Source organism: Plutella xylostella, chromosome 11 (assembly GCF_932276165.1).
Source record: "Plutella xylostella chromosome 11, ilPluXylo3.1, whole genome shotgun sequence".
NCBI classification, from domain to species: Eukaryota; Metazoa; Arthropoda; class Insecta; order Lepidoptera; family Plutellidae; genus Plutella; species Plutella xylostella.
The window spans coordinates 5144788-5168062 of record NC_063991.1 but is presented as its reverse complement, the minus strand read 5'-3'; the positions used below and the strand labels follow the sequence as shown (position 1 = coordinate 5168062).

At 39.3% G+C, this 23275-nt stretch overlaps 5 protein-coding genes across 5 annotated transcripts; 2 read left to right on the top strand and 3 right to left on the bottom strand.

The window, feature by feature from the left end:
• Window positions 1-2055: 2055 nt before the first annotated feature.
• LOC105391425 (DNA-directed RNA polymerase I subunit rpa49) lies at window positions 2056-3495 on the bottom strand. Its single transcript, XM_038116151.2, has one exon. It carries the CDS (start codon window positions 3419-3421, stop codon window positions 2342-2344), a length of 1080 nt encoding a protein of 359 aa, XP_037972079.2. The 5' UTR covers window positions 3422-3495; the 3' UTR covers window positions 2056-2341.
• A 90-nt stretch (window positions 3496-3585) lies between these two features.
• LOC105391419 (protein asteroid) lies at window positions 3586-6703 on the top strand. Its single transcript, XM_011562886.3, has one exon. The coding sequence runs from the start codon at window positions 3787-3789 to the stop codon at window positions 6001-6003; it is 2217 nt and encodes a 738-aa protein (XP_011561188.3). The 5' UTR covers window positions 3586-3786; the 3' UTR covers window positions 6004-6703.
• Window positions 6704-7118: 415 nt separating this feature from the next.
• LOC105391418 (PR domain zinc finger protein 5) lies at window positions 7119-10752 on the bottom strand. The gene has a single exon (XM_011562884.3). The coding sequence runs from the start codon at window positions 10739-10741 to the stop codon at window positions 8411-8413; it is 2331 nt and encodes a 776-aa protein (XP_011561186.3). The 5' UTR covers window positions 10742-10752; the 3' UTR covers window positions 7119-8410.
• A 2736-nt stretch (window positions 10753-13488) lies between these two features.
• On the top strand, window positions 13489-19166 carry LOC105385448 (E3 ubiquitin-protein ligase Rnf220). The gene is made up of 8 exons (XM_048624321.1): window positions 13489-14114; window positions 14701-14898; window positions 16072-16209; window positions 16461-16532; window positions 16934-17081; window positions 17715-17785; window positions 18115-18189; window positions 18718-19166. Exons 1-8 carry the CDS (start codon window positions 13740-13742, stop codon window positions 18808-18810), a joined length of 1170 nt encoding a protein of 389 aa, XP_048480278.1. The 5' UTR covers window positions 13489-13739; the 3' UTR covers window positions 18811-19166.
• Window positions 19167-19823: 657 nt separating this feature from the next.
• On the bottom strand, window positions 19824-23056 carry LOC105385597 (dynein axonemal light chain 1). The gene is made up of 5 exons (XM_011556005.3): window positions 22769-23056; window positions 21349-21460; window positions 20810-20956; window positions 20337-20507; window positions 19824-20036 (listed from the first exon to the last, which is right to left on the bottom strand). Exons 1-5 carry the CDS (start codon window positions 22921-22923, stop codon window positions 19980-19982), a joined length of 642 nt encoding a protein of 213 aa, XP_011554307.1. The 5' UTR covers window positions 22924-23056; the 3' UTR covers window positions 19824-19979.
• Between the last annotated feature and the right edge of the window lie 219 nt (window positions 23057-23275).

The following is a 23275-nucleotide window of genomic DNA, read 5'->3' as shown; positions in this document are numbered from 1 at the left end:
GTACTAATGCGGTCTCCCTCACACGCCGACGTTGGCGCGTAGACGTAGTGAGGCCCGGGTCTCCTATTTACTCCGTAGGTCGCGTCAAGTGTCACCGCCGTAGGCCGCGTCGCGATGCTCATACATCTACGCGCCAAACGTCGACGTGTGAGGGAGACCGCATCAGTACATTTCTATAGTGAGCATCGTGACGCGGCCTACGGCGTGACGCTGGACGCGACCTACGGCGTAAATAGGAGACCAAGGCCTGAGTATCGTGACGCGGCCTACGGCGGTGACACTTGACGCGACCTACGGAGTAAATAGGAGACCCAGGCCTTAGCGTTGCAAGGGACGCAAGACGCTTACGTCGAGACGTGAAAAAGTTCTCTGTCACCCTCGCTCTTGAGGCCGCGCGATGTGAGTGAGCGCGATGCGAAACTTTAGGCCTGGGTCTCCTATTTTATGCTATATGCGGCGTCCGACTTTGACGTAAACGTTTCGATCAACGTCCTACGGCCTACCTGCGGCGTCTACGCGCCAACGTCGGCGTGTGAGGGAGACCGCATCAGTACATTTCTATAGTGAGCAAGGTGACGCGGCCTACGGCGTGACGCTGGACGCGACCTACTGCGTAAATAGGAGACCCGGGCCTTAGCCCTAGCACGGCAGAATGACCTTTGAGTCACCCCCTTTCCGGCTTTCTCCGCCACTTTTGTAACAGCCTGTAAAGAATCATGGAAGTGTTGGTCATTTTCAATTATTTTTGCTCTGTGAATATGAAATTAATGTCTTGTGTCAATTATTATGAAAAGGCAAATCGTTTGAACTGGTCTTTAGCGATGATTAATTGAAAAATTAATAAAATCAATAGTTCAAATTCCCTAACAATAAATACGTAATGCAAGTTTATTTTGTAATGACATTAAGGGCCTGTTTCACAATGTCTGGTTAGTGGCTACCTTTGAGATAAAATGCATACTGTCACTTTCTGTTATAATTTTTTTGACAGTGACAGCATGTATTTTATCTCACAAGTAGCCACTAACCAGACATTGTGAAACAGGGCCTAAAAGTAAAAAATTTGTTAGTTATATTGTTCCATATGCCTTCGGAAAGTTCATTTATCAAATTACACCCTATATAGTTTGGATTGGACCATTCTTAAATACCTACCTACCTAGCCCAATTATAATTAGTCATTTACGTACAATGTACATAGGTATAGTGCCACAAACTTATCTGTTCCGGTGAGAGCGAACTAAATTGGTCCATATAATCTATGTCATGTCAATATGAAATTCATTAGTAAGTAATGAGGTATGGACCAATTTAGTTCGCTCTCACCGGAACAGATAAGTTTGTGGCACTATAATGTGTATTGAGGTTGTCAAAACCTAATATAGAATTAATACATAAATTATGTAAAAAGTTCAGATATACACACGTGCAGTATTCAACTCTCATGTTTACAACAAAAACAGTAGAAACCGTAGATGAAATATTACAATGCATCTAAGAAGCCAAAATAATGTGCACTAGTAACCACGAAACTTGGCCAACATTCACAGAAAAAAACATTACCCTCCTCCTTCGGCAGTCGGGTAAAAAATACATACAGACGAATTGAGAACCTCTTCGTTTTTCCGAAGTCGGTTAACAACCGCGCAACGCTATTGGTCAGCTACAATCTTAATTCTAGCTTTATTTTTTTTTTCTTAAAATTGGATTTTCTAATGTTCTCCTAAATATTTTTTTGGTATTGTAATATTTTTTCTATGGTGAAATTTAGTGTTTGTATACCAAATAGAGCTTTGATAGTGATCCACCTTTACATGTAATGTTTATGTTTAAATTTCATCATTATTACTGTTATATACTTGTCTCTGGTGTGAGTACCCTACAACTGCCTTCATTTCTGTACATACAATATACCTACCTAGATTTAGCAATGTCGGCATACAATACCTATAGATCCCAAAAGTACTATTGTTTAATCATCATGATGTCAATATTATACTTTTATGTATTAAAACTTCACAAATATATAATATATTTAAAATAAAACAAGAAACATGTATTTTCATTGGTATATTACATTTCTTACAAACTAAATTAACAATCCATTCCTTAGAGCAAAATACAGGTGTTTCTAAGTACGGATCAAACATTTTAAATGCATTTAAGTCTTGCTGTCCTGCTCAGTCAGTATACTGACTAAGCAAGCGCGCAATAGATTTAAATGCGTTTAAATGTCTTGTGCAAGCCAACCTAAATCTGCGAAATAGTTAAATTATACTGAACAAAAGTTTTATTTGATCCATAGTAACACAAACACCCTGTATAAGTTTGTTAGCCTGCTCTAGAACTTGGCACTTTTTCTCCTAAATGCTTTGTTAGACGGCAGTGGAAGTTTGAGAACAGCCACTTTCTTCTGTCCAGACACGGTGACAGTCGCGAGACAGGCCCGTGCTTTAGCTACAACCGTGGTCGGTGATATTTTCATCTTTGTTGCTAACATCTCCAAATCAAGCTTAAACTTGTTCAGTAACAAACACAAGACTATTGCATGGCATATAGTCTTGTCTCTGTACATGGCTGGGCGAGCCCGCGGTTTCCCAGGAGCCTGCTGGCAAAAGTTCATTAGAACTATTTCATTCAGCGTCGGTGAAATTGCGCTAATACTGAAAGACTTCTTGGCTATATCGCGGCTGTTCATTGAGTATATATTAAACAGAGCACTAGCATATAAACCGAGAGCTATCTCTTTGCTATCTAACGTTCTGTCCGATACAATGTCCTTTATAAATGGATGGTATTCCGTTGCATAGTCTTTTCCCTCTATTTCTGACAGAACCTTCTCGAGTTGCTCCGGGCTGAGGATCTGGTCCAAGTCGTACACATCATGCACTTCCACGGCGTCTTTATTAATAGGTGGCACGTAAAACTCATCGGAATTCTCTACGAGGTACGCTGTGAGATCAGCTTTTTCCGCGGTGATGGTTTTTGTGACTTTCTCCATCTGTTCGGTGACAGTCTTTGTGTCCACTTTGAGTCGTTCCTTGTGCTCCATCTTCTGCTTGCTCTTTTTGGAGCCGAACTTCCTGCTGAGCTCTATAGCTGAGGTGTCCAGTAGCTCTGATGGTTTTTCTCTATGAAAGTAAGGTTTTATGTTAACCGCGCCGGCTTCTATTAATCTCACTTTCCCGGTCTTTTTGTTTCTCGCCACGAGGAAGGTTTGCTCCAGCCCGTCATCTTCTTCTTCGCCATAGTAAACTATTTTATCTATCTCAGTTGCAATTGTTTTCTTGCCAGTGTTTTCGTCTTGGAAGGTGTAGCATTTGGCAGTGGTAAAGTTCTCTGTAACGGTTCCGTTCAGAAAGTTGACGAGCACAGGGCACGTGTCGCCTTTCGGGACCACTTCGTCTATTCGTAATTTCATGTTTTAATGTGAATTTGTTTTGTTTTGATATGCACACGCGTGAAACGAGCCAAGATTTAGAAAGTTAGGTTATGTTTACATTAGTTTCTATTCAGGCTGTCAACTGTCAGATAGATACAGATTATTGAACACACACCTCAGACACACCATAGAATAGTACTTACTCCATGACACACACACACAGATCAGACAAATTATAAAATGATAGATAGCAGTGTTGGTTATTTCTGACACATAAATAAACATAACCTCAAAATTGTTTTCACCCGAGATTATAGTTTTTTATCCAGTATCCAATATCAATAAAATGGTAGAAATAGCAGAAATCGTATGAATTATTCAATCACAACCAAAAAACTTTCACCATGGGCGTGCGAGGCCTGACGACGTACGTGAATTACAACCAAAACTTGTTCCTAAAATACCACATTTTACACGATACAAAACTAGTGGTGGATGGCCACAGTCTCTGCGCTCAGCTGTATCGGAAACTAAACGGCTTCCCGGCCTTCGGGGGCAACTACGACCAGTACGCAGCCTATGTAAAGAGGTTCTTTAAGAATTTGCGCAAATGCAAAATAGAATGCTACGTTCTGTTCGATGGAAGTTACGAGACAAGGAAGCTGAAGACCGCCTATGGCCGCCTCAGGTCTAAGATAAAAGGTGCCTCACACTTGGACCCTGTCACTCAGAGCAGCCTGTCAATCTTCCCGCTGTTTCTAAGAGACGTAATGAAAGAAATAATGACCGAGATGCAGATTCTGTATACAGTTTGCGAATTCGAAGCTGACGATGAAATAGCAGCTGTAGCCCGGCAGCTTCAGTGTCCCGTGCTGAGCTACGACTCGGACTTCTTCATTTACAACGTCATGTACATCCCGTTTAATACTCTGGAGATGAAACCCGAATGTTTCGAGGATGATGGCAAAACGTTCTACGGGTTAGAATGCAAGATGTATAAGGTGGAATATTTAGTCCAGAGTCTAGGTGGGCTTAAGGAGGAATTGTTGCCACTGTTTGCTACGTTAATGGGCAATGACTACATACAGAAAAAGGTGTTTAAAAACTTTTTTTCCCAAATGAAATTGGGGAAAGGCAGAAACAAGAACAACGATTTACAAAGGTCAATCCACGGTCTATTCAAATGGCTTCAAAATGAGACTCTGGAGTCTGCTATTGAGAAAATCATTGGCAGGATAAAAAAGAAGAAAAAACAAAGAATTCTTTACCTGATAAAGAAAAACATGAGTGCGTACAACTACAGACAGTGTAGATCTCTACAATTCTTTAATATAGTATCTGATAATAACACTGAAGAAGAACTCAACATACCTGATGTAGTTGAATGTGTAGAAACCGAGTCTGCTGAAGAGAATGATAGCTCTGGGTCTGATGATGAAAACAATAGCTCTGAAAATGAGGCTGAAGACGAAGAGGTGGAGGCGCATGTATCAGAAGTTGATGAAATTGTTACTATTACTCCAGAGGATCCAGTATCCAGACTCCCTGCGTGGCTGGCTGACCGCATTAGAACCAATGTGGTGCCCAAACCATATATCTGTCTCTACACTTTGCATCTCTATTTCATGTTTCCACAAGCCGAAGACTATAATGACGAAGATTCGTTCCTATGTGTATTAAGTGTTTTGAGATACGCATTTGACATCCTAACAGATTTCACTGAAGAAAACTTTTTGTATGTAAGCAGAGAAAAGGATAGCGAATACAAAAGAGTTTGGATCGGCACTGATTATGCCATCCCTAGACCAGTGGAAACGAATTATGGTGATATGGAAGTAAAAGACCTGAACATATATTTCAGGCATTTCATAGAGGTGAAACTTCCTGGTTTGAATCTGGCAGAACTGGATCCCTTGCCGTCCAACTTCCGGTTGGCGTTTTTGTCAATACTATTCTGGGTTGCCAACTGCCAAGTACCTACAGGATACCTACACAGCCTGTTCCTATCTTACATCATGCTAGAGGTGATAGATGAAAAGACTGGCACATTTAGAGGCCACCACTTCTTCAATACGAAGCACTCAAAGAAATTAGAAGCATTAAAAACAAAACCAAAGGAAAGCATAGACAAAGATGAGTTGCTTCTAAACAAGAATAAAGTCGAATATGAAGACTGTTTGTTAGCAGCCAGCATGCTTCTTCAACACTTTGAAATAAGCAACGAAATAAAAAAGAAACCAAAAAGTTATGATGTCAGAAAAGTTCACAAGTTCGCTCAATTCCAGTGCTGCCTGCAACAGCTTAACTTTTTAAGCATCTTAAGTGGTGAATACTACGAAAAGACCCGCTATTCCAAATTTTATAATGGAACTTTTGTGTATAATGTTGCAACTAAACTGGAAAATCAGAATGATCCCACCACGTTTGTGGCGAATTGGTTGAAAGGTGCCAACACAGTGTTGACTTTTTACAAAAGTTTATGTGTAGTTTATGAGAAATGTGCAAAACAACTAGGTTTAGAGACGCTAAGTTCCGGTGTTAGTAAGAGGAGGAGGGGCAAGAAAGTGTCCAAAAATTATTCTTTTATTGTAGAAAACTTTGAATCAGAAGTTGTTATATAAGTAAAAAGATAAAATATGTTTCTTCTAACTAGTTAAAAAATAAAATGTTATATCCTTAGATCTTATTTTGAAACTTAAAAAATAAATAAAAATACTGTTAATGTTGTTGAGTACACTTTAATTATGTTTATAATATTAATCATAAAGGCAATAATTTAATGTATAAAATGCTTATAAATTATAAACTATACATCAGAAAAATAGTTTCTATTGCTTTTTATAAGGCGATAACTACACGTCATGACTTAAGTTATGAGTTTGTAAGACTCTGTAAAAATATATGGTTAAATACATGTTTTACATAATTTTTAATACAAGGATTATTATTTCTTATAATAAGACACCTATTACAACAGCGGCACCCACACGGGCTCGATATCAATGTCTATAAACTAGTTTAATGGCGAATTGGGATAAAGTGACGTTTATCTACGTCGATAAAGAACCCGTTCAGTGGCAGCATGAGCTAAAGCGTACGTTACATACAGCGCCATCTAGCGAGCGGTGTGAACTGTGTGTGTATCATGATTATTCTCGACTTAATTCGATAGTAATTCGATAGTCAAGTCACTGGAATTTGTACGCGTTTTATTAGTTTCTAACGTTGCCGACAGGGGCGCTGATCAAGATGTCAAACAAATGGCTATCGACTTGAATCGAAAATACTCTTGATTAGCACACTGAAGTATGTAAATAAATAGGTGAGAGGAGAGATTCGCCTGCGCTTTGAGCAGGTTAAAAATTTATTACACTCACGGGCAATGAAAAGGTTCCACTGAGAAAAGCACCAAATTACTCCTAAAAGGAAAAGGATAGCTTAGGTAATAGCTCCTTCTGCAACATTGAAGTAGGTACATTTAAGAAAGCATCAGGATGTTACCAACTAAAAACGGTAATATTTTAAACTAGCTGTTCCCGCGCGCTTCGCTTCGCCTTAAAGAGTTTTCCCGTGGGAATTCCGGGATAAAAAGTAGCCTATGTTCTTTCCCAGGGTCTAAAACTCTAAACCGTATATATACCAAATTTCATTCAAATCCGTTCAGTAGTTTTGGCGTGTAAGAGTAACAGACAGACAGACAGACACAGTTACTTTCGCATTTATAATATTAGTTAGGATTAAATGTAAAAATTGGGGTTGTTTGGTGTCGGAATTTTGCGAATGGAACTTTTTCATTGCCCGTGAGTGTATTTAGCGAGATTCTATAATCTATATTTAATTGTAGGAATCTCATTCTTACTTAGGTACTTAAAACCTACATATTTAGCAGATAGAATCAGCTTTGTGCCTCCTCTAATTATTGCAATCATTAATATTTAATACCTACTTCAAAACATACAAAATAACTTAGAACATTATCGCGATTAAAGATTTAATTCTTACAATACATACGCACATCTTCAAAGAGGAAGGACTATAGTCTGTTTTTTAATCTCAGATCCTAAATTGATTCATGAACAGTCGATTGTCCCGCCAATAGAACTATACGTCACTTAATCGCGGGACAATCGACTGTTGCTGTTGATGAACCGTATTAATCTGTCAATTTAGTATCTGAGGTTAAAATACACTTGGCCCTGTTTCACAATGTCTGGTTAGTGGCTACCTATAAGATAAAGTAGATGCTGTCACACTCTGTTTTTATTATTTTTTTGACAGTGACAGCATGTATTTTATATCACAGGTAGCCACTAACCAGACATTGTGAAACACTGCTTTAATTTCATAGCCAGATTGACACTCAGTCTTATTGCCATGCGAAACCCACCCTTAGGGGCTCCGCTGACGAGAGTCGAGGCGGCGACCCAGAGGCACCCCTTCTCTATATTTGCTACATCGGCCAGAAGGGCTAGAAGGGGGGCGCATTTAAGACGTGACAAGAGTTTTGCATCGCGCTCACTCACATCGCGCAGCCTCAAGAGCGAGCGCGACAGTAAACCTTTGTCACGTCTTAATAGCGCCCTGTGCTACAGGGCCTGGTCGACACTTACTGAAGAAGTCGAGGCGGAGTCGCGGCGCGGGCGAGGTGCAGGCGAGGCGAGAACTTGACATAGTAAATGAGACATAATTCCCTGCGCCTTAAAGCCGACACGATTCCGCCTCGACTCTATCAGTGGGCGGGGCGCTTAAAGTCCAAGAGAATTACTCTAGCTCGACAAAAAACAAACTATCGAGAGCTGTCATACAATCGGAACGTTAAATACAACGCGATAGAGTCGTGGGTAGCTCAGCAGTGCTCATAAACATAGTTTTTCGTAAGCTAAAGTGATCCTCAGGTGTCGAAACCTTTTTTTGAAGGGACTTTGCAATAATAATAATAAGTTACCATATACAAATCATGCTACTGATATTCAGTACCTATTATAAAGAAAGACCAAAGTGCCATCAAAAGGGTTCTGCATTTGGCACTCATGGTGAAACAGGTTCCATTTTAATACTCATCATATCAGAATAGTTGTCTATGACTTCCTTCTTGATTTCAGTCGTTGTGCTCTCTGGTTCCATCATGCTATCATCTAGCAACCTAAACCCTCCCTTTCTATCCTCACTCTCTCCCTCACTCATCTCCGTAGTGCAGAGTTCACTCAGAATCGTCTTAGTGACGCCATCGGCGCTTTGCAAACGGTAGTTCTGGATGGAAAACTCTAGAACGCTGTACGAACAGCCACAAAACTCGCATTTGAAGACCGGCGAGTCTCTCGAGTTAACGCGCCTCAGCTTCTGGTAGAGACTGACGTATGAGTCGTCAGTGAATTTCTTCACGCAATGCTCGCAATCGACGGTGAAGATTCGTCGTCTAGAGCCGAAGGTAGCCAGCTCGTCTGGGTCAAACTCCGTGTGGAATTTCTTTATGTGCCGTTTCAACGTCTTCCTTGTGCTGAAATCCTTCATACACAGTATGCAGCGCGGCAAAATCTTCTGTTTAATCTTGGAGACAAGGCTCACGTGATACAATTCGTTGTGGTTCTCAAACTTCTCGTGGCCTTCGAACACTAGGTTGCATTCCTCACACTTGTAAATTTCCTCTTCCGCCAAATGGTTGGTTTGCAGGTGGACTCTGAGAGACTCGTAAGACGTGAAAGAGACCGAGCATTTGTGACACGGATGCGTGTTCAAATTGAAGGAATGTACCAACTTCAGATGGATCTTACAAGACTTGGCCGACTCGAATCTTTTCTCGCAGATATGGCACTGAGGGAACGATTTAGAATCCGAATGCTTCGTCCTAACATGCTTTCGGAGACTTCGCTTCTCTTTGAAAAGAGTTTCACACTCAATGCACTTGTATCTTTGCATCCCTAAATGCGTGAACTCAATATGTCTGCGCACGTTCCTCCTCGATTTAAACTGTTTGTCGCAATACTCGCATTTCGAGAACAATTGCTCTTCGTGAACTAGCTTAGTGTGCGATGCCAGATAGTACTTGTTACTACAGATTTTCCCGCAAATGGGACACTCAACGGCTTCGCCTTCCGAATGCTTTAGCTTCATGTGATGCTTCAGCGATCGATCGCTGTAGTACACGCGCTGGCAATGCGGGCAGTTGTACACCGAGCTCTCTGCCACGTCCTCAGTATTGGTCGATGTGACGTCCTGGTCAGTTATCTGGGATTGTGGATGGAAGATCCTGGCGTGGAACTGAAGACTGGATACATCAGTGAAGAGTTTGTCACAATGACTGCAAGCATTGGCGTCGGCGGGCGGAAGACAGATCTTCTTGTGTTCGCAAGCCGTCTCTTTGCTGTAGAACTTATTGAAACACACATTGCAAGTCGACAGGCAGTATTCTACATCGTGATTCGAGTGCATATGGTTCTTCAACTCGTAAACGTTACTGAAGACATAGTTGCAGAACTCGCAGTTGTAAAACTTGTTCACTTGAGTTTCTAGCTTCAGAGTTTCCTGTTTGAGTAACACAGACCTGCAGTATTTATAGAAGGAGCTGAAAGAATGCGCTAGCTTCATGTGTTGCCGCAACACCGGTTCGCTGTAAAAAGTCTTCTTACATTTCCTGCACTGGTAGCCATTGTTATGATTCTTTACCACGTCTTCGTCATAGACCCCGTTGAGGACTTCCAAAGGGATTGATTTCACGTTGGTTATCTTCGGATTGTGTCTGATCCTCTGATGTCGACGCAGGCTTTGATTGGACGTGTATACCTTGGTGCAGAAGCAGCACTTATACTCCCCCCTTTCCCCATGACACGTCTCGATATGACGCTTCAGATTGCGCGTGTTCGTGTAAGTCCTATCACAAACATGGCACGTACAGTTCTGTTTATTAGCCGGGTTATGCATCGCCTGAATGTGGTTTATCAGCGAATGTTTCCCCTTGAAGATCTTGCTGCAGTCGTCACACTCTAAATACTCGAAATCCGGATTGTGTAACTGATTGATATGCCTTTTTAGATTGCGTTGCGTGGTAAACGTTTTCAGGCAGATGAGACATCTTATTTCCGACCCTTGTAAATGGATTGTTATCATATGGGAAACGATGTTTTGTTTCCTTTTGAAGATGCGTCCACAAAGGTCGCATTCGGGGAAGCCCTGATGGTTTCTATTGTGGCCCCGGTTCAGGTGTTGTTGGAGGCCGCTGGTGCTGCCGAAGGATTGGTTGCAGACCCCGCAAGAGGTGACGGTGTTTAGGTGACAGTTCTCTATGTGGATCCGTAAGTTGTATTTCCTGGTGAAACCGCGGTCGCAGTAGTCACAGATAAAGTCTGCTGCGTGCTGCGCCATTTTGGAAAGTGCTATTACATCACAGTTAGTATAGATTCTGGTGTTGCATGTAGTGATGGTTCGCACAAATCTTTGTGGTTGGATTTACTTCATAGTCATACTTGATTTGATGAACCTTCATGGATTTAATATGAAGGATTAATTCCATCTGGTAACATGATGTGTTCAGCAGATTCGGATTTCTGTAACAATACCGAAAAGTACAGATAAATATAAAAATAGAAATAAACAGAATGATAGGTAGAGGAAGAGGAGAGAAAGATTAAAATATAACTAAGTAAGTTTATTTAAGTACTGAAGTAATCAAGTTTACCTGTCTACTATAATTATTATAGCTCTATTATTACCACATAGAAACAGAGACAATTGTATCAATTCAGGAAGGAACAAAAAATCACTACAACTTTAGAAAATGCATTAATATGATAGTCTATGAAGTTTCATTACAGTGTTTTAGTGTCGCCGCACACGGGCCACCGGCCACAGCCAGAAACGCCGCCATGAGAAGCTTTTGTAGAGAAACAGTGAGTCCATATAAAATGTACGAAAATTACAGGAAATATGCCAGTGGCGGCGTTTTGTGGTTGTAGCCGGTGGCCCGTGTGTGGGAGCCCTTAAATGATCATTATGATGATGATTTGATCTTCTCCTGTGTGTTCTCTCAAACATTAGAGGGTGTTTCTTTTGTTGATTTAGTTTTAGACATGAATTCAACACTGAATGCATTACCGAATAAGGGGCCGTCCATTAATCACGTGAGGTTGTTTTTCAAATTTTTTTACCCCCCCCTCCCCCCTCGTGATGTTTCATAAGGTTTTCCGTACCAATTGAGCCTCACTTGATTAATGGGCTGCCCCTAATTACAAATACAGTTGTGCACACACGCAATCACGCCTTGTACTAATGTACTCCCTTGCGGGATAGGCAGAGGTGCATTGCTGCACCCACTTTTCGCCAGAGTGTTATATTAGTCCCAATGTAATAGGGGGCGGGCCTATTGCCATTTTACGGGCATAGTTGTGCATAAAGATGAAAATAGACTAATAGGAGTTAAAAACTGTAAAAATATACAACAACTTGATGCTCCTGCAACCTAGAGCAATGCTAACTTTGCAAGAGTGTGTCGCCCTAATAAGTAATTAATACTATTGAGGTTTTGGCACTTGTTTCTGTTGCATAGTTAACATAAGCAGATCAGTGTTATCATTATATCACACATGCAACAATACATGCATGTGGGTGACAAATGCAAGAGCCTGGGGTTTGTCACTGTGGTGAAAGGATTGGGCAGTCACATTAGGAGATGTTCCAAAACTAATACCTTGTAGAATATAGCATAAACCCTATGATATTGATTGACAGATCCTTATGCCTGATTGGTTTTTCCTTAAAAACAACAACCACAACAACAATTTAATCCCTAAATTCCCGCGGGAAGCAACTTAGTGGCAATGCAAAGCTTGCAAAGAAAGACCTAGTTTGGAATAGAGTCATCATTATCACACCCATCACATCCCCACTACTGGGTCACGGGTCTCCTTCCAATGAAGGAAGGGTTTAGGCCTAGCCCACCACGCTGGCCTAGTGCGGGTTGGTGGCCCCAACTCAAGCAAGCTTGTGCTGAATGGCTTAATGCCAGTGAAACTGTTTGGCTACTTTCTAACGCATGTACTCCCTGGGCAGAGGACATGAATATGTGACAGGTGAGTGTAATATACATGTTGCTATCAACATAAATCATAAATGTTTAGGTATAGCCTATATTGGTTGGAGGAAAGTTGAAGACAGTTGAGGAGTTACCTCTTGTGTAGGCTGTGGGCTATGTTGACGAATAACAATAATAAGTTTATTCAAAATCAATGTGTACATACAAAACTTAGGGCAAGTACAATAATTTAGTAGTACGGTACTCGCTAAAAAAAAGCCCTGTAGACTTAGCATAAGTAGTAGTGATGATAATTAAACACTCTTGCGGTAGTATCCTAACTAATATTATAAATGCGAAAGTAACTGTGTCTGTCTGTCTGTCTGTTACTCTTTCACGCCAAAACTAATAAACGGATTTGAATGAAATTTGGTATACATACGGTCTAGACCCTGGGAAAGAACATAGGCTACTTTTTATCCCGGAATTCCCACGGGAAAACTTTTTAAGGCGAAGCGAAGCGCGCGGGAACAGCTAGTAATAACATAAAAGATGAAGGAAAAGGGTAAAACGGAAGGGATGCTATAGGTTGTAGACATGACTTACCTGTGTTGAATCGTTTACATTACACCATCTGTGTTTGAGGGTTGATTTTGATGCATATTATCGTGCAATGGTGCGAGACTTATGTTCCATATAACAATAGTGGTCCTGTTTAGGTATTATCACAGCAAAAACACTGAAAACTACGTAATTTATGTATAGAAACTGCTTTTAGTTTTCCAAACAATCCTTTCACGGCTTTCCATTTTGTTTAAATGTTTTTTTTTATTAAAAAAAAACTTTGCTCTGTGATTTTGGATGCAAATTCCTACACGTTCCGTTACGAGCACCCACCTTCTCGTTGCGCCTTGATGTTTCGATGTTTTGTGCTCTATTTTTTTTCAAAAAGTATGGAAATGCTTTGATTTGTAAATTAAATTATTTATTAACGTTTGAAGAATACATAAGCTGTTCAATACATATATTTAAAATATGAAAATTAACAATAGAATAAAATTAAGAACAATCGTAGTAAACGAAACGCTTACACGAATTTTGTTGAATGGACCGGAAGAAAAAAAAAGTCATTCGCTTTTGAAAAGCCGTATCAAAAATGATACTGTTTGTTGATAGTCAATAGAATTAATTATGTAATTACCGCTTAAATTGTAAAAGAACACTAACAAGATAATTTCCCCGATGTCCATCGAAGTTGCATCTACCGGCGGAAACACAAAACAAGTCGTTTAATCCAGCCGACGCTGCGATGAAAACAGATTTATAACAGTGCTCCAACCAAAACAAACGGCAATGCTACCTGTTTTGCTCTACAATAACATGGAGGGGAGTTCAAATCAGCACAACAACGGCAACAACTCCTCATTCGGCTTCGCTTTAGACGATAACGTGATATTAAACTCGGTGAGAAGTCGTAAAAAAGTCCAAGAGTTGCCCAACTGTCCAGTATGCAGTTGCACAATACGCCAAGGAGAACTGGAGACTCATATGGCTTTGGAAGTGGAGAGATTGACCAAATTGTCCACTGGTGGGACTAAGAGGAAGCTGAGTAGCACGTCTTCGAGTTCTGGCTTGGCTGTGCCGGGGTCCAGCTCAGGGGTAGCCACAGAGGTGGCTGATGAACAGGATATAGATGTCAGTGGGTGTTTGGGGGGTGATGTTTACCAGGTAAGTTAACAATACAATCCTCTTTATTTGCACCAATACAGAAAAAATACAAAAATAACACTTAAAAATAAAAACAGTACAAAAAGGTGGCCTTATTGTTTACATACTTAAGTTTACTTTAGTTATACAGTTAAGATACATTCATCTTAGTTATAGCTATGTAATAATGTATTTTAGAGCTAGCTAAAGTCTTAAATAAAAGTTGAGTAAAACAAAGTTAATGTTTACTGTTATTTTATGTTTCTTCACCTGGCTTTGTGTTTTTTTTTTTCTATGGACTCCGAAGGTTAACAACATAAACAAACAATGTGAATAACTGTTACTATTGTGTGTGTTACTGTTGTTGTGTGTGTGTTCAGTTCTGCAAGTAATTTTACCATTAAAATTGAAAACTGCTTTTGTACTTTATTCAATCCATAAAACACAAATAAATAAGTGTTTTTTTAGCATCTATTATTAATTCCTCAGATTGTCACTAATTTTTTATCAGGTCATGACCTCACTAACCTTCCCTTCATACAAAACAAAATTCATAATAAATTCCTACACAAAAATTTTCATACCCATCACCTTTTATCTCCGCCAGAGGGTCCACAACAACCGTCTCCGGCGCCTCCGCACGCGCTCGCGGCGCTCCCCGGCCGCCACGGGCCAGTGTCCCGTCTGCGAGGCCTCCGTCCCCGTGTCCAAGCTGCAGAAGCATGCGCTCCGTTGTTTGAAGCGCACGGGGGCTGACGTGGATGAGGATGTTTCGAGTAGCGAAGAGGGCAGCATTGATGTTGAGGTGAGGTTGCTAAAGTTTTCTGTATGTTTGTACTAAAAGTTTACGTTATAAAGGCAGGGTTTATGGGTCCAAGTGGCATGTTACCTGTTTTCGAAAGATGATGCATTCACCATGGAGTCAATCCCTAAATGGTCTCTAGTGTCTCCATTTTGTCACTGACATGCTAAAAAGAAGATGAGTAATATGCATTAGTGATGTAACGAATATTCGCATTCGCGAATATTTGCATGTATTTGGATATTCGCATTCGCATTCGCAAGATTTTGTGCGAATGTTTTGCGAATATCAGTACTTATTAACAAAAACTATTTAAAGATAATGGTAGGTTAACAAAATCTAAATCCATTGGTATATAACTTTTTTATTTCTAGTTACCCTCTAAATCACATTTCCAGTCTTACTTTATCATTTGGTATTATTTATTTACTTTGGGAAATGAAACTTTAGATAAACAAACAAAAAGGGTACTTTGACAGTATACAGGATTATTTGCAAGTAGACCTCATATAGATCATTTCAGGAGTTGACCTGAACATTTCCAGTCGATTGAACCCTATAATGCATAATCCGAAACTTAACCATTTCTAAGATATTTAATATTTAAGTTTTTTTTAATTGACAAAATGTTATGCTTAAAACCGAAAATAAATAAAAAAAACTAGCTATATTTCATTTTTTTTGTTGTTTTGCACAAGTGACACCTTTTTAAACTAATTAAAATAATCAAATGTGCATTATTTGACTTAAATTATACACAATACCTCAAAATAATTAATTTTAAAATATATTCAAAACGTAAAAAAATATAAGTTAAATTAAAAAAGAATATCATGTGACATTTTCTGTATCATTGTGCAACTTAAAAAAATTAACTTAAATAAATTATAAGATATTTCAATATCAAATCGATTTAGGTATCACCAAGATATGGCCAAAACAACCAGCACAGACGGACAAAATTCAACAGGAAATCTAACAAGATTAGCCCAATTTAAAGGTAAAAAGTGTGATTGTTTTCAGTCCTGTTGACTTTAGTATGGAAACCCCTATTGAGTTTTCTCCGCGTTTTCTGGTTGTTTTGGCCATAATATCTTAGTGATACGTAAATCGACTTGATATTGAAATGCCTATGTTATATAAAAGCTTCTTCCTAAAACCCCCCTCCCCCCACAGAACGACTCCCCCTCCGGCGGCACATTCGGCGCGACCTACACGTGGTGCGGCGAGGAGCGCGTCCGTGCCTCCGCGCTCAACACGGACACGGACGCGCCGCGCCACAGACACACGCACAAGGAGTGCGATGCGGCGCTGGTGAGTAGTGGAGATAGGACTCCCAGGATTGCTAGGCATACATAGGAAGAGAGTAACTGATACATATATGTAGATAATTATTTATTGCACACTAACAGAAATTACAAAAGTAAATGCACAACATAGTAATTACTAAGAGTAATTCCTTCCAGACTACCTCGGAGGACAGAACTTATACAAGAAAAGGGGAAAGTAAAGATGCTGACACATTGTTTAACACTGACTAAATTGTCCCTCATCTTGGTTTCCAGGTGGTGGACGGTGATGAGGACACAGAGCTGTACGGTCCCCCGCAGTACTCGCCCTCTAGGATAATGCCAGACGTAAGTAGTGAACTTGTACTTATACTGTAAAGCATTTTATATAAAAAATAATATTTGAAAGAAATTAAAATCGCTACTCCATTGGACAACGATGGCTGTAGCCATTTTCATATATTGGCTTTCTGTATAAAGTAAAAAAGGTCTTGTCTAAAAGAGTCATTCTGAAGAACTTATATTCTATGAATTTTATAAATTTTTGAAAATAAAGTTCAACATAGGTATTTATGTACCAAATTCAGGTGACCAACAAAGTTAGAAACAAATTAAACTTTTCGTTACTTGCAAAAGCCGTAGAACTAAACTTGTTTAAACGTCCCAAAATCACCTTCTTTCGGCTTCCCATATGCCATACCATTATTTAACACCCTGTCGTTTATAAAATTCACCCATACCTTTTCCAGGACGACTCAGCCCCCCAATCAGACCCCGAACCACAACCAATGAACGGAGCGAGCGAAACAGCAGATACACCGATGAGGCGAGCGAGCGAGGCGGAGGATGAACAGACGTATAAACAGAACGGCGTGGTCTTGCCTAGCGCAGAGGTGAGTTAGCTGAAGAGATACATAGGCCTCGCCAGCGCAAAGAGTGAACTGAGCTCGTGAGACAGCAGACTTATTGTGCCTAGCGCTGAGGTGAGATAGTGATTATAATGTATAGTTAGCTAAAGAGATACGTTGTCACCCGAGCGCAAACAGTCAATGGAGCCTAGTAGAGACTTGCCTAGTGCTGAAGTGAGATACTATGTAAAATTATAACAGATGGTGTAGTGGTTAGTGACCCTGACTGCTTTGCCGAAGGTCCCGGGTTCGATCCCCGGCAGGGGCAGATATTTGTTTAAAGACAGATATTGTTCTCGGGTCCTCGGTGTTAATATGTATATTTGTGTATGAGATGTCAAAAACCTATATTACAGGCTCTGCCTAGTGTGGGCCGGGTGGCCGTGTGTGGATGTCTCCACATATTATTATATGTACAGCAGATTATGAAACTAAACTTACACCCGTGTACCTAAAAAACTACACTAAACTCAGTGAATTTCTAAACAACATTGTATGAAAATCTTTCAGAAGTATGCCACACCACACCTGTTTACTTCCTACCTACCTCTTCATGGTATAGTGTCTTAGACTATTGTTAGTACCTATGTAAATATATAATTAATTTGTATTTTGTCTACTTTTCAGACTCGGATCCACGCATTGAAATGTAGAATAAAGGAATTGGAGGCGAGACAAAATGGTGGCGTGGAGGTAAATATCACAATTTTATCATCATCACGATTACCTACTATAAATCTACCAGACCATGCCTCTACCAGTTGTAGGAACGTTTTTTTAGGCCTTGTTTCATAATGTATGGTTAGTAACTAGTGTAAGGTAAAATACATGCTGTCACTGTCAAAAAAATAATAACAGAGAGGGACAGCATGTATTTTACCTCACAGGTAGCCACTAACCAGACATTGTGAAAAAGGTCCTTAATTTAAAATCGTATTTATAGTCTGGAGGAATATCATATATTTTTTACTTCAACTCTATTCTTCTACTCTTTATTGACTGATATTATTTGTGTGTTTCAGGCCAAATGTCTGATATGCCTCGGCCCGTACACCTCTCCTGCCGTCTCCATACAGTGTTGGCATGTCTACTGCGAGGTAAATACAATATAACATAAACATTATTATGGATTACTGGCCCTAAGGGTGTCTGAAAGAAGTCTTCCTAAAGGGCTAGCACGGGGCGCAATTAAGACGTGACAAAAGTTTTGCATCGCGCTCACTCACATAGCGCAGCCTCAAGTTTTGTCTTAATTGCGCCCTGTGCAAGCCCCTTCTGAGTGATGTATTATCCATACATTAGACACTACACTTGACCCCTCTTTAATCAAAATATCCTTCCACCCTAAGGTTGTCTTGAATAAATCGCTTTAAGCGATAAGACCGCCATTTTTGTACATATTTGTTAGTATTTAAGTTTTGTAAGTTTCTTCTATGTGTGTGTGTGTACAAATAAAGAATATTCTATCTATCTATCTATCTAGACAAAGGCCCTTAGTATTTGAGTAACTTCTAGTCATTCAACTATCAAGCAACTAAACAGCACCAGTGATGCTGATCTGACTAGCTTATAACTTTTCACCACGATGTTTTGCGGTAACACAGATGTTTTTCTTTCTCCCTCAGATATGCTGGCTAGAATCACTGAAAGCGAAGAAGATATGCCCTCAATGTAACGCCATCACGACCACACAACATCTAAGAAGAATCTACATGTGAAGATACTGTATAATTTACACTTTGCATGTGATTATGTAACTAATTCAGAGAAAATTGTAATGGCGCTGCATGTTGCATTCAAGAACCAATGATAAGAGAGGATTCGGAGCGCGTCGAGCTATAGACCAATAGCGGGCGAGCGGCATAGCGTGGGCCAATGGCGTCGCGCGGTTTTGACACATCCTCCGCGCCTCACCCCGCACTTCTGGGGGGACCTAGAAAGTATCTTCTGTTGATTGGTCAAATGGTTTCTAGGTTATACGGCTACAAAATGAGAATTTGTTTTCAACTGTTGGAAACATCACATTTTGAGTTGATTTTTTTGTGAAGAAAGCAATGAAAATAGAGGTTGTGGCCTTGTGGCAAAATAAAAAGCAAATATCTTGCTCTGGGGTCTTTGAATGACCTGAAGTATGTTCCCATAGGTATCTTTTCTATTAAATTGGTACAAAAAAATAATTAAAACGAAAAGATAGTGCATCAATGCACCTTCTGCCTACCTCGAAAGGCAGTGCATGAGAGTTATTTAGCATTGTTAGCTCAACAATAACAGTTAGTAAGTAAGTATGATAAAGTCTGATTATATTTGAATGGAAAGTTTTTTTTCTTAACGATTATCGTGTTTGTTTCATTTCTTTTCTTATATGTAAAATAATAATCTGTACCCTTCTTAAAACTTATTTATTTTTGATTAAAGTGTTCAATTAGTTAGAATGTTTCATGATTGTATGTCAGCGATGAAAAATTACAATAATAATTAGCATTTAAGGTTAGGTTAGGATATAAGGGTGTTACAAAAACTATATTGGAAAGCCAAAAATAGGTGTTAATTTTGAACAACTTTGCTTGTCTTTTTCACTCTAATTTCTGAACGAATAGCTGAGTTAGTCACCTTTTACCTACCGTCTACGATATAATTTTTTTAACACCCTGTAGGTATATATACAGTGCTGATGTTATACGCTATTATCTTACGAAAAGAGATCAGTAACAATTGAGTGACCTTTTGCACAGCACAATATTAAAATCGCCTTCTGTGAAGATATACAATAATGTAGCCTATAGGTTTAACGTACGAATCATAGGTAGGTTACCTAATAATAAAGTGTAAATAAAATATTTTAGTTTTACAGTCACTTTTTGTTTTATTTTTAACCGCCTTGAGAAGTTTAGTCATTGGTTTCTGCACTGACCAGCGTTTCCACTCCATCGCCGGTATCATCAGGCTGAAATAAAAACAAAATGATTAAATAATTTTCTATTTCTCCACACATTTATCTATTTTCTTAATTTCTTTTCCTACAACCTACAAAACTTTTAGGCGCCAAAAAACCATAGAGGTTTTATTTCCCTTTCAATCAAAAGCCTTGTTGCTTAGGAAAACCAGATACAAGTTAAAACTTCAGAATAATAACTTCCTATCGCTTTGTTGCGTAGGTTATTAAACTTAATACCTCAGAATAATATTTTTTCTATCCATTTTTAAATCTTATATGAATTTTGTTTCTAATAGTTATAATAATAACCTGCATATCAGCAACAGTGAGTGGCGGGTCGTCACTGCGCAGCACGGTTTCCCCGTCTAGTTTCTTCAGGTTGGGGAGCCTCCGCGCCGCCTCGGAGCGCCACGTGTCCAGCTCACACGCGTCGTAGAGCGGGTTCCCCACGAAGAGGAGGTCTTCTAGGTGCGGCAGCTCCTGAGGGTATTCAAATAATACTTATATATGTTTAGGTACTTACCTACAGTATCCATTTTTTTTAAAACATTAATTACATTTTTCAAAAACATTTCTAAGATTCCAGCAAAGAAATCAAGTTTCTCTAAGTTAGATATTTCCATACATTCGCTCTCAATATGCCGATAACTTTTAGTGATCGAAAACTACCACGCAATTGCCCCAGTTGACCTTAAGTAGTAGTTAGTTTGACAAGGTACCTACAAAAGTGCATTCGCTGCCAACTTCAAAACTACCAAGTTATTTGAACCGAACAGTTTTACCTGTAGCTTATTGAATTCGCTCCACTCTTTGACAAGGTTGTTGCTCATATAGAGGACCCTCAGATTCCGTAGAACATTGATCCCTTTCAACTTCTCAATCAAATTGTACGAGACCCACAGTTCCTCTAACGTTTCTCCGACACACTCCTGAAGGAAAAAAATACCAGTTTACTATAATAAAGTTACTTGTTATGAGAAATTAATAAATAATGAGGCATCCTATAATAGTTAGGCTCTAATATGTAATATCTGTTCTCGCTGCACGGGACCGTTATCGACGTAGGTAAACGTCACTATGTCTCGATTCGCTATAAATAGTTAACTAATAAGGTGCTGTGATTGGTTAAACGCGCATTGAAGATGGGCAGGCCATACATCGAAGAACTGATCACTGGTGAAAAATGAGTTCTCGAGTGGAGACCACGAACAGGTTAGCGTAGCGTGGGACGCCATCCTATCAGGCCTGACTATCGCACGGTACTTCAGTATACTTACCCATACCTTACATACGAACGGGACCTTAGAGGCAGTAAACTTACCATACCAGCAAAAGACTTGATGTAATTTCTTCCAAGGGACAAAATGCGTAACTTTTTAAAACTATTCAGTCCTGTGACCTTCTCAATCATATTCGTAGATAAGCTTAGTTTCCTGGAAAATTATGTATTTTTGGTATTTTATTTGTGTTTTATACATTTTCACGAAGCATCCTTATGTTCCGGAACCGGAAAATCTAAAAACCGGAGGTAACATGGAAGAGGCATTCCCATAACAACTTTTCTTCAAGCAAGGCTGTTATTATTCTGGGACTTTTTGACATTTAACTACAGTGAAACTATAAAGTCCTGAAATTAAATGAGGGCACTGCTATCTTTCATGCAGCAACCCTATATAGCGAAACATAACTGACTTTGATACTTGAAATTTTGCCTGTTAACTTCCTACCTATTTATGTATTTTAAAAACAACTTACCATCCACAAAAAAAGCTCTTATACAAGCTAGAAGGTGTTTATATGAAGGCTATAATAGTGAAACCAATAAATATTTATTTAGATAACGTTATTACAACTGTATAAAAAAACTGGATTTGTTGACGAAGGGCACACATAGTAAAGACATCAATTTCTCTTTTTGGACGGCCAGTTCTGTTTCTTCCAGGAGTTAGAAATATTCCATATTTTGCCCTCTTTGGCACGCTGGTCCGATATAACTATAAAATAAAATAAAAAAATCTTTTTGAGTTACACAATGCCCCCCAAATTCACACAATGTGAATTTAGTAAGTAAACAAAAAATATATCTTCAAGTATCAAAATGTTAAGGTTTGACTCAACTGAAACCAGATGAAACCTACAATCAGTGGTATGTAAACAATGTTCGACTTAGGCTCTAAACCTAGGTTTATCGATAAATGAAGCGTTGGTACTAATAAAAAATGAGTTATTACAATTTGTACAATGCTACATACCCGTCATACACGCTGTACGAGCGTAAACATCCTCCAAATTCGACAAAATGTGTCCAGCTTGATGTTCCGCTAAACATTGTATAAAAACTCGATAAATAACTTCACTAGCTTGACTACGAATATTTTTCTACATCTTCCTAATTGCAACCAAGCGTAAATTGTTGCTTTTATCTACATTAACCTTATAATTAATAAGAAAATTCAAAAAAACAGCCAACCGCCTATTGACATAAACAATTGTTATGACTTTTATGTTTCTTTTCTAATGGTGCCAGGCTCCTGAAAATTTTAGTTCCTCAAACATTAATTTCAGGACTTTATAGTTTCACTGTACTTTAACTTTTTAGAGTACCTAGGTACGGGAAAGGTGCCTTCCCAAGCTACTTGTTAGCTCTCACCGCACTTTGGGCGGTTAGCGTCTGACAACTGACCTAACCAGCTAGGTACCCTTTTATAACGTTCACGCTTCAGTTTATCTCTACCACTTACTCGCAGTTTGCTAAGCAAGACAAAGTGTTGTCCATTTTCTCAATGGGTGGAAATTGGAATATCAAGGACACATCCGTGGCGGTCGCCGCCTGTAGCCCGGTCTTGTCTTCCCATTTCTTTATTGCCTCTTTTATTGTTGTCGCCTTTGTAGCCATTTTGCTTGTAGGTACCAACAAAATAGCTTAGCAACCTAGGTCATCGATTTAACACTTGTTTTTCACTAGCAAGCGTTTGAGTTTCAGGGAAGTAAAGTAATTTCTCTCATACGGTTTATAATACTCAGGTTGAGTACACGGTTCTACCTTTTTTGGTATAAGATTTTTTTGCCTAATCTCGTATTGCATAGTAACGTTTGGTCAAAGTCTCGTTACGCCGAAAATCGTATGGCATAAATCTCGTTTAGTAAAAAGTTATTTCGCATAACATTGTTTAGCCTAATAATGGTATGGCCAAAACTTGAATAGCCTAATAATGCTATGGCATAGGTTTATACAAAGTAATAATATT